The 10,571-nt window shown below is 62.7% G+C and overlaps 1 protein-coding gene across 1 annotated transcript; it reads right to left on the bottom strand.

The window, feature by feature from the left end:
* Positions 1–669: 669 nt before the first annotated feature.
* Positions 670–10,170, bottom strand: HS3ST6 (heparan sulfate-glucosamine 3-sulfotransferase 6). The gene is made up of 2 exons (XM_008959822.6): positions 9,688–10,170; positions 670–3,845 (listed from the first exon to the last, which is right to left on the bottom strand). Exons 1-2 carry the CDS (start codon positions 10,077–10,079, stop codon positions 3,230–3,232), a joined length of 1,008 nt encoding a protein of 335 aa, XP_008958070.3. The 5' UTR covers positions 10,080–10,170; the 3' UTR covers positions 670–3,229.
* Positions 10,171–10,571: the final 401 nt, after the last annotated feature.

The following is a 10,571-nucleotide window of genomic DNA, read 5'->3' as shown; positions in this document are numbered from 1 at the left end:
CTCCCCGCACGCAGCCCGTAGGTCCTCCCCACGTCTGCCCTCCGTGTGTTCGGAGGCCCAGCTGGGCACCTCACCCGCATTGAGTGCTGGTGGTTAGGCGGAGTTCCCGCTCAGCGGGTGCAGAATACGCCAGCCCACCCCTCGATGCTTCCAGAGTCTGCCCCCCCAGGCCCTGGGATCAGGTCCCAAAGCCAGCCAAACCAGTGCCCCACCCCTCACAGCTCTGTGTCGGGAAGGAAACAATGGGGTCATTTGGTGGACTCAGAAAAGGAACTCTAAACGGAGGGAGGAAAGTAGCAGAGCCTCAGTGAGAGCAGCTGCCCCTCCATCCCGTCAGCACCTTCTGCAGGGAAAGGCATTCCAGACAGAGGGAACAGCACATGCAAAGCCCATGAGGTTGGACAGGCCACGGCAGGTGGAAGGAGCTGGCAGGTGCCAGTGTGGTGGGCGTGCTGGAATAAGGAGCGCATGTAGGACAGAGGGGCAAGCCGTAGAGGGCTGTAACAGCTGTGATCTGGAGTTTGGTTTTCATCCTAGAAGCAATAAGGGGAAAAGGTGGGGATCAGAGAGTTTTAAAACAATAGGATCTGGTTTATTCCGCGATGGCCCTCCAGCTGCCATCCGGAGAGCTCACTGTAGAACAAAAGAGGTGGTGGGATGATGGTGAGCAGCCCCTGAAACGGCCCAGGCACGAGAAAGGTGTGTCCAGGAAGAAGAAATCCACATGCACCGGGCTGGGAACTGGGTCACCAGGGGCCAGGGGCTGTCCTGTATTCCTTCCCACCCCCAGGCCTGGGGCAGGCAGTTGGCCCGGTCTTCACAGAGGGCACCTGTGCAGGGGGTGGGGACAGAGCAGCCCAGCCCAGTGATCCCCTCCTGGCAGGGATCCGAGGTGGAGTCTGTTCCCTCTTCCCAAAGCTGCTGTCAGTCGGGGGGGCCCTTTCCCCTCCACCCACATCAGAGCTTCGAGGTAGGACGGAGGCTGTGCCTATGACTTGTCCACATCTGGGCCCACATCTGCCCACCATGTTGCCACTGCAGTCTCTGGGTGGGTGCTCGGAGGGGAGCTCAGAACCAGCCTCCAGCCCTGCCTCTGTCCTGGCCTGGGATGGAGAGGCCTGTGGGAAGTGCCTGCCCCTCAGGGCAGCTGCAGAGCAGAGTGTCCACTGGGCCCAGAAACTAGCAGGAGGCGGGGTGGGTGTCCAGATGCAGCCCCTCCTGCAAATCCTTCCTCACTGCCTGCATCCCCAAAACAGGGAGTGGCTCCAAGTAGCTGAGAGGCAGAAAGACCATATCAGGGCCTGTGGGACTCAGCGGGGCTGTGGAGACCACAGCTAGGCCCTGCGACAGGCCTGGGGCTAAGCCCAAGCAGCCCCGGAGGTCATCGTCAGGGCAGCTGGTGGGCACCTGGCAGACAGCACGTGGCCACAAGCAGGTGAGGGTCATTACTGAGGAATCCCTCCCACTCCCAGGACACGGGCGGACAGGGCACCCCAGCCTGCCTGAGTCTGGCCTCAGTTATGAGTGGGCAGCTGGACTGCAGATGGCCACTGATCCCAGCCCTGTCCCCAGGGGAGGGCACAGAACAAATACCACGGAACTGGGGCAGCAGGGGCCTGGGGGAGTGGGTGGGGCCCGAGAGTGGGTGGTGCCTGAATGGGTGGGCCTCTACAGGGAAGGCTAAGAGGCTATTAATCCGTCTCCCTGTGCACACACCCAACACTCGCTGACCTCACCAACACTCAGGCAATTCCACAAGGCTCCAGAAGGAAGCGTCCACTGCGCACCTGGATTCCGGATGAGCCAAGGTGGTGGGTGCGGACCCGACTTTAATCCTGCCCCACCACTCCACAGCGCGGCCTGTGGCCTCAGTTTCCTCATCCTGAACATGAGGACAGCCCTGCCCAGCCTCCCAGGGCTGAGAAGAGAGCCTGAGCATGGCCCCCAGCATCACTAGGGCTAAGCTGCATGTCGCTGGGCAGGCCCTAAGCCTCTCTGAGCTCACAGGCTAGACCTGACCAGGCGCACTGCCCACCTCTGAGGGTGTATAAAGAATGAGTTTTGGGCCAGGTGTGGTGGCTCCTGCCTGTAATCCCAGCACTTTGGGAAGCCAAGATGGGCGGATCACTTGAGGTCAGGAGTTCGAGACCAGCCTGGCCAACATGGTGAAACCCCATCTCTACTAAAAATACCAAAAAAAATTAGCTGGGCATGTTGGTGCATGCCTGTAATCCCAGCTACCTGGGAGGCTGAGGTAGGAAAATCGCTGGAACCCAGGAGGTGGAGGCTGCAGTGAGCTGAGATCACACCACTGCACTCCAGCCTGGGCCACAGAGGGTGACTCTGTCCTAAGAAAAAATTAAAATTGGCTGGGTGTGGTGGTTCACGCCTGTAATTCCAGCACTTTGGGAGGCCAAGGCGGGTGGATCACCAGGTCAGGAGATAGAGACCATCCTGGCTAACATGGTGAAACCCTGTCTGTACTAAAAAAAAAAAAAAAAAAAAAAAAAAAAAAAAAAAAAAACACAAAATTACCCAGGTGTGGTGGCACGCGCCTGTAATCCCAGCTACTTGGGAGGCTGAGACAGGACAATTGCTTGAACCTGGGAGGCGGAGGTTGCAATGAGCTGAGATCGCACCACTGCACTCCAGCATGGTGACAGAGCAAGACTCCATCTCAAAAAAAAAAAAAAAAATAGCCGGGCGCGGTGGCTCACGCCTGTAATCCCAGCACTTTGGGAGGCCGAGGCGGGTAGATCACGAGGTCAGGAGATCGTAGCCATCCTGGCTAACACGGTGAAACCCCGTCTCTACTAAAAATACAAAAAGAAATTAGCCGGGCGTGGTGGCGGGTGCCTATAGTCCCAGCTACTTGGGAGGCTGAGGCAGGAGAATGGCGTGAACCCGGGAGGTGGAGCTTGCAGTGAGTCGAGATCGCGCCACTGCACCCCAGCCTGGGCGACAGAGCGAGACTCGATCTCAAAAAAAAAAAAAAAAAAAAAAAAAAAGTGCGACACGAGGCACACAGTCAGTGCCCAGTGGAGTTCGCTGGTATGGTTACCACATCCCTGGGGGCAGCGCCTCCACCCTCCAACCTCGAGGTTTGTGGAAAAATCTGGGTCCAAGCTTTATTTCTTAAATATTCCTCTCTGCCCAGCATGTGCAGGCAGCCCGCTCTGGCCAGGCGAGCGGATGTCAATCAAGGTGCTGAGCATCCCCAGGGCGCCGCTCAGCCCCAGCCGAAGTCCTGGCCCGTCATCTGGTAGAACCTGCGGTTGAAGGGCCGGTAGAACTCCTGCAGGCGCCGGACCACGGCCTGGGGCACGCGTGGGTGTGGCCGGCCCTTGGACTTGCCCAGGCAGCGGGGACGGCTGCCGCCCTGGGCCTTCTTGAGGCAGGGGAAGCCCTTGGTGGCGTTGAAGTAGAAGTGCTTGTCCGTGACGACCCGTTTCAGGCCCAGGAAGTCCTGCACGCGGCCGACCTCTCCGGCCGGGTCGCTGACCAGACGCTCCCCGCTGACGAACAGGAAGTGGGACAGGGGGAAGTAGCGCAGCCAGTGGTCCAGGTGCTGGGCGTACAGGCCGATGCGGACGGCGCTCCAGGCTGTGTCCACGGGGCCCAGGCCGTGGCGGAAGGCCAGGGCGCGGAAGCTGGGCAGGCCCGGGGTCTTGGAGAGCGTCTGGGCGTAGTCGGAGATGGCCCGGGTCACGGGGTTCCGCACCACCACGATCAGCTTCGTGTCCGGGGACATGGCGTGGATGCGGCGGGGGGCCTCTCGCGTCACGAAGTAGCTGGGGGTCTTCTCCATGGTGATCTGCCCATCCAGGGTTCGGGGCATCAGACTCCTGCGGGACGGGTGCAAGGAGAGGGGGCCTGAGCCTCCCCAGCCCTAGACCGGCCCCCAGGGGCCCGGGACGAAGGCCCCCTTATGCCCCGGAAGCCCAGGCCTCCAGGGCGGGCAAGTCTTCCTCCCTGCTCGGGCCCGCCCCTGCTAACGTGCGCGGTTGGGCAGCCTGGAACATGGACTGTGAGGGTGCCCAGCCCGGCACCTGCCTGCAGCCCGGCCTGTTCCGCCGGCCTGCCCCGCCGGCCTGCCCCGCCTGCTGCTGCACTGAGGATTAGGGGTGACGGTCGCTGGTCGGGAGGCCCAAATGCTCCTCACCACCCACGTATCTTCCCTGTGCAATCCCTGCCGTCCTCGCTTCCAGAGCCAGCTCCCTACCACCAGACCCACACTCTCCTGGAACTAGGCTGCCCCCAGCTCCTTTCTCATCCCAGACCAAGGACCCCGAGGCCCGCCCGCCTAGATCACTTGAGGTCACCCGTTCACTCAGTGGCTGACAGCATCCCCTAAATCAGCCCTTCACCAATTATTGACAGTTTGTCCTCAACCAAAAGTAGTCCTTCCTGCTCCCTCCCTCCCCTGATGTAATTATATCTTTTCCCATCTTTATTTATTTTTTGAGATGGAGTCTTGCTTTGTCACCCAGGCTGGAGTGTAGTGGTGCAATCTCGGCTCACTGCAACCTCTGCCTCCCAGGTTCAAGCGATTTTCCTGCCTCAGCCCCCAGAGTAGCTGGGATTACAGGTGCCCGCCACCACACCCAGCTAATTTTTGTATTTTTAGTAGAGACGGGGTTTCGCCATGTTGGCCAGGCTGGTCTCGATCTCCTGACCTCAGGTGATCCGCCTGCCTCAGCCTCCCAAAGTGCTGGGATTACAGACGTGAGCCACTGCAGCTGGCCTCTCTCCCCGTCTTTAATTGTAGCCCTGTGAATTCTCATCAGCCTGGGCCTGGACTCAGGAGGCCAAAAAGTTACCAGCAGAGCCCAGCGCATGTGAGGAAAGTCGGAGACGTGGCGGCGCTGGCCTGAGGATCCTTCCCAAGACCCTGAGCCGCTGTGGCCCCCTAGATCTTGCAGGTTGCCAGGGTGCCAGGCCAGGGAGGGGGCCTTTCTGCGATTCTTCTCATTCTGACACAGGAGAGGAGGGCACTGACCCAGTCCCAAGGTCCCGGGGGAATCAGCCGACCACAGCCCAGGACTGTCCCACCTGGGCAGAGAGCCCATTCTGGGTGCCCAGCCCGGGCAGGCCCAGGCACCCCCAGCAGTGCCCCGGGCAGCACCTGCCAGCCAGGTAGTGCAGGGTGAGGTTGGGCAGGGCAGGGCGTGGCAGGTCAGCTGAGCAAACAGCTCGGAGGGAGAGCTGGGGAGGGCTGGGAACTAGGTCGATAGAAACACAGGGACTGTGTTAGGGAGGGGATGCCCTGCCGGTCACGCCCAGCCCTGCCTCCTGCCCTCTGAGGGGGCTTCCCCCACCCCTGCTGACAGCCCCAGGACCGGCCCCTGCCAGGAGGCTGACCTGCCAGGAGTGACCGCCCCAGACTTGAGCCCTTGGGAGGCAGGTTCTGAGTCCCCTTTTCCTGCTCAGACCCCCAGGGAAACGCAGGCTGGGCCAGAGGCAGCTGCACAGACCCCTGCACTGGGGTGCTCGGTGGAGAGCGCTGGAGGTGGGAGGGAGGATGTATGAGGCAGCGGAAGAGAATCCAGGCTTCCCCCACAACACCCACCATGAGCGGTGCAGAGTAGGGGTGGGCAGCACGGGAGCCTCCCCACCCTGCAGAACCAGGCCCTGGGCAGAGCTGGCCTACAGACGTTACCGGACAAGTCCTCCTCCATCTTGGTGACAGAGGGAGCTGGGACTCCCTCCACCCACCCACTGCCACTTCAGAAGCAGCCACAGGGAGACTGGGAGGGGCAGGGGTGCTGGGGATGAGCGTGGGGCTCAGCCCTCCCTCTTCCCACCCTGGGGGGCTGCCTCCTTCCAGCCCACCTGGAAGGGCGGTGTCAGTCCCAGAGCCCCTGCACTCCCCGCCCCACCTCCTGCAGCTGGAACCCGCGTGGGAACCGCACCCAGCGTCCCAGGGACAAACACAGAGGCCTTGGGTGGTGGCGGTACCAAGGTCTGAGGCCTGGCAGCTCAGGGGCACCCCCGTCCCTGAGAGAGGTCAAGAAGGGGAGGCACCACCCCCCACCACGGGACCTCGCTGACGAAGCCCATAGAGAGAAACCAGGCCAGTGCTGGGAGGGGAAAGACCCCAGGCCTCATGAGAAGTCACTGCCTGCTTTTCCCCTTGGCCAGGAAGGAAGCCCCAGGCCCTTCCCTCCCGTCTCGGGCATACCTGACCTCAGGCACCAAGCGAGACCAGGAGCCCACCCCTTTCCTTTCCCAGATGGCACACCAATGACTGAATATCCTCCTCTTCCCGCCTGCTGGAGGGACCAGCACCAAAACAGGAATGTTCACCCTGCCAGGCCTTCTCTCCAAAGAGTCAGAGGGAGCTCTGTAGGGGGATGGAGTTCCCGGACCCCCTGCCGTGGAAGGGGAGTGGGAACACAGACAGGCGGCAAGGGCTTTCGAGGCCCCCTCTTGCACAAACCAGCTCAGAGATCGGAGATCTTTGGGATCAATTACTTTCCCTCCCCAGGCATCCGAAGCCTATCCTAGCCCAGGTGTGGATGAGGGTGGGAGAGACGGGGGAGGAGGGAGAGGAGCAGGACTGGACCCCCGTGTGACAAACATCTGACAAGTTGCTCTGAGGATCCCCCCCCCTCCCTGTGGAGCCCACCTCATCTGGTGTGCATTTCCCTGCGGCTTTCATCCAGCCCTGGGCGACCCTCCCTCCTCCATCTCAGCCTCCCTCCTCCTGCCCCACACCTCAGGCCTGGGACTCGCAGATGCCAAAAGGGCCTGGCAGATGCCAAAGCCAGAAAGTGCAGGGGGACTGCATCCCCCACAGGAGACCGGGTCCTTCCCCACTACATACTCAGACCCCACTCCCTGCACCCACTGCTCTTGCAAACCAGGAACTAAGGGGTTCCCCTACCCACTCCGCTCCTTGCCTCCTCTTCCTTTTCTTTTGTTTTGTTTGTGTTTGAGACAGAGCTGCACTCCAGCTGACTCTTGTCGCCCAGGCTGGAGTGCAGTGGCACAATCTCGGCTTACTACAACCTCTGCCTCCCGGGTTCAAGCGATTCTCCTGCCTCAGCCTCCCAAGTAGCTGGGATTACAGGCACCCACCACCACGCCTGGCTAATTTTTGTATTTTTAGTAGAGATGGGGTTTCACCATGTTAGCCAGGCTGGTCTCAAACTCCTGACCTCAGGTAATCTGCCCACCTCAGCCTCCCAAAGGGCTGGGATTACAGGCGTGAGCCACTGTGCCCGACCCTCCTCTTGCTTTTCTAAAAGATGATGGTCAAAGTACAGCCCCCATTTGCCCCCAGACAGGGCACCCTTCCCAGATCGAGACCTTGGGGAGTCTGCGTGACCCCCACACCTGGCAGACACAGGTGCTTCACTAGAAGGGGAACGGCTGAGCATGTGCTGAGCTCGGGGGCACTAGTGGGCTACAGTCCCCAAGTGGGAGGCCCCTCAAGAGCCTGGATGAGCTGACTTGAGGGTGGAGAGGAGGGAAGGAAGGCCTATGGCCAAAGTCAACTCAGGACCCACCTGCCGAGGCCACAGGAAGGCCGGGTCACCGCCTGGAACTAGGTCGGTCACAGCCCAGTGGGAGCCGTGGCCCGGAGACTCAACTGGGGGCCCTGGTTACTCTGCTCACCTCCCTGCATCGGCACCCAGAACAGAGCTTGCAGGCACTGGGGGCCCAGTCCAGGGTCTCAAGAGCAGACAATGCTGCCTTGCAGTTGGGGAAACTGAGACAGGGTGAGAACTTTCAGAGGCTCACTGCAGGCTCCTAGCAGGCTGAAAGGACGGAGGCACAGGCACCTAGGAGCACACCAGCCCCACGTGGCCACGGCCCCTCGGAGAGCACGAGGATACCCGCAGTCCGGAAGCTCAGTGGGCCCACGTGGCCACGGCCCCTCAGAGAGCATGAGGACACCCGCAGTCGGGAAGCTCAGCGGGCCCACGTGGCCATGGCCCCTCGGAGAGCATGAGGACACCCGCAATGCGGAAGCTCAGCAGGCCCAGCTCTACTGGCTCTGCACCGCCCAGTGAGGGGTCAGCACAGTCGGTCCAAGGGACAACCCCAGATTAATGAGGCAGAAGCCACAGGACTGACCCCTTGGAATTATCCACACCCACCCCTCCCCCTTCTAAAAAATGAGGACGTCAAGAGTCTACCAGAGCAGTCACTCTCCAGTACCCCCCCTCCAACCCTGGGCACGTCAGTGTCCCCAGAACCCCACCCCCAGGCTAAGGAGCTGACTCCCAAGTTGGGCCTGGCCTTGGCTGCCTCTCATCCTCCCCAAACTGATCCCCCAGCGCTGGACACATGCCCAGGGTGGGCCTGGACTGGCCTCAGGAGCCTGGGCTCTTCCAGAACACTTTAGGGCTAAACCCAACCCTAGCTTCCCCTGTGGCTCCTCACGGCCCAGCTCAGATCCCACCCCCAGTCTCTTGCTGTCAAAGCTCATGGGGCTCAGGGGTGGCTCTGAAGTGTTTACTCCAGTTAACTGTGCATCCTTAACCCAAAGCCCTTTCTCCCCTTCCCCCTCCCGCCTCTCCCCTCCTCCCCCGTCTCGCCACTCCCCTCCTCCCCAACTTCTAGCTTGGCAGCCCCTCCTCCCCTCCTCCCTGCAGCAGGGATTAGGGATGCATTCTGACCCCTGCCTGCCGTCAGGGGAGTGAGGTCTCTCCCTGGAGCCTGAGCTGAGGATGCCCAGTTCAGCCAGGTGAGCCCCGGGATGGACTCCACATCCCCTAACCACCACCTGACTTCCCCAGCACCCCACACTGGCACCAGCCCTTCAGATCTCAGAAGCGAGCCACCCTATTCTCACGGAGCCCCTTCCTGCCTGCCCTCCAAACCCAAGAGTAGTTTTAGTACAAAAGGCAAAGTTAACAAATAGGGGTAGGCGTCAGGGGAGGAGGAGGATCAGAGGATCTGGAACGGAGAAACCGGAGCACCTGGAGAAGCGTCTGGGTCCTGCCGCCCCCACTGACTCCCCAACTGGCCTTGGGCAGGGTCCTCTCTGCAGGCGCTGGGTCCAAGCTTGGGGATGAGCAGCCACCAGCGCGGGCTGCTTCAGCTGGGGCTGCCGCACCCCCACGTCCATCCTGGGTAGAGGCAGGACAGCCACAGAGCCCCATGCACGGGGCTGGACTCACCCTGGGCACTCACCTAAAGGCAGTCTCCTCCTTTCCAAAGCCCAGACTTTCTCCGGACTCCCAGGACCACCACCAAGGGTTCCTGTGCGCAGACTCGGGGGTCTTGGGGAGGAAGGACGCTTTCTAGGTGGCTGCCTGGAACCTGGAGGCCCCTTTCTACAGTACCTGGCCAGCGGTCGGTCACACCTGCGTGCCCAGAGTGAGCGGGCGGGAGAGGCATTTCTAACGCTGCCAGGTAATCCCACGGGCTGGAAACGACCTCCGGGCTGGGATGGCACCGCCTCCCCCAGTCCTGCTGGGTCCCTCAGCAGAGAGAACGGAACCGGGGCTTTCCCCACAGTTTTCAAAGTTTCAGGGAATCCTAGCCAAGTATCATTCCTTCTTCTGGAGCCGCGACCCAGGTCAAGCCTGGGCCCCCCACAGGGCGGTCCCAACCCCACTGCCCGGAGCGCACCCCTGCTCCCTGGGAGGGAGGATATCGTGCCGCTGCTCCCTGGAGCGCACGATACCCTCCCCAGGAAGTCGCCGGTCAGGGCGGACGGGCCAGGGTGCTCACCGGTACCAGGCGAGGCCGCGCTCGTAGCACCTGTCGAAGAAGTGGGGCTCAGAGCCCAGCGCGCGGACGTCGGGGTGCAGCCGCAGAAACTCCAGCAGGGCGCGCGTGCCGCCCTTCTTCACGCCAACGATGAGCGCTTGCGGGAAGCGCCGGCGGCCGGGACCGCTGGCCAAAGGCAGGCCGGGTGCTCCCGGGCGGTGGACGGAGCTGGACGGCTCGGAGGGCGCGGGGGCCGGCGGGCAGCGGCCGGGGAGGGCGCAGAGGCAGTAGGCGCCGAGCACCAGGGCCACGAGCAGCATCGGCGCGCGGGACGCCCGCAGAGCGGCCCCTTGCCCGGCCCCTGCGCCCTGGCCGCCCCCGGCCCCGCCGCCCAGGCCGCCGCTACCTGCCATGGGGTCGCGCCGCTCCCAGGCCCGGGAGCGGGGGCAGCAGGCGGGCGCGCATCTCGGCCCGCGCGCCGCTCAGTCCATGGGTGCCCGGCTTCTGCTCTGCGCCCCGCGGTCCCGCAGCCTGGGAGCGGGCGCGGGGCGGGACCGGGGGCGGGGTCTGGACGCCCTCCCCCCCTCCCCCTCCCCCACCCACTCCGCCTCCGAGGCCACTGCCTGGGCTGGACCCGCCGGCAGCCGCCACCACCCGGGCGCGACTCGAGCTGCCGGGACCACCAGGACGCTCCTGCTCCGAGATCCCAGGCCCTGGCTCGCTTGACTCCGGCATCTTCACCTCGGCGCGGGGAGGATGCGGCGGCGGTGGCCGTTCGGGACGCAGGGCAGGGACAGGGCGGCGCGCGGGCCTCGGGACCCTCTGTTTGAAGGCCGATCCCCTTCCCCCCACCCCACCCCACTCCGGGACGTGCGCGGCAGGTGCATAGGCCAAGCCTTGGCCTG

Source organism: Pan paniscus, chromosome 18 (genome assembly GCF_029289425.2).
Source record: "Pan paniscus chromosome 18, NHGRI_mPanPan1-v2.0_pri, whole genome shotgun sequence".
Taxonomy (NCBI): Eukaryota; Metazoa; Chordata; class Mammalia; order Primates; family Hominidae; genus Pan; species Pan paniscus.
The sequence above is the reverse complement of the archived record's forward strand: the minus strand, read 5'-3'. Positions and strand labels throughout refer to the sequence as shown.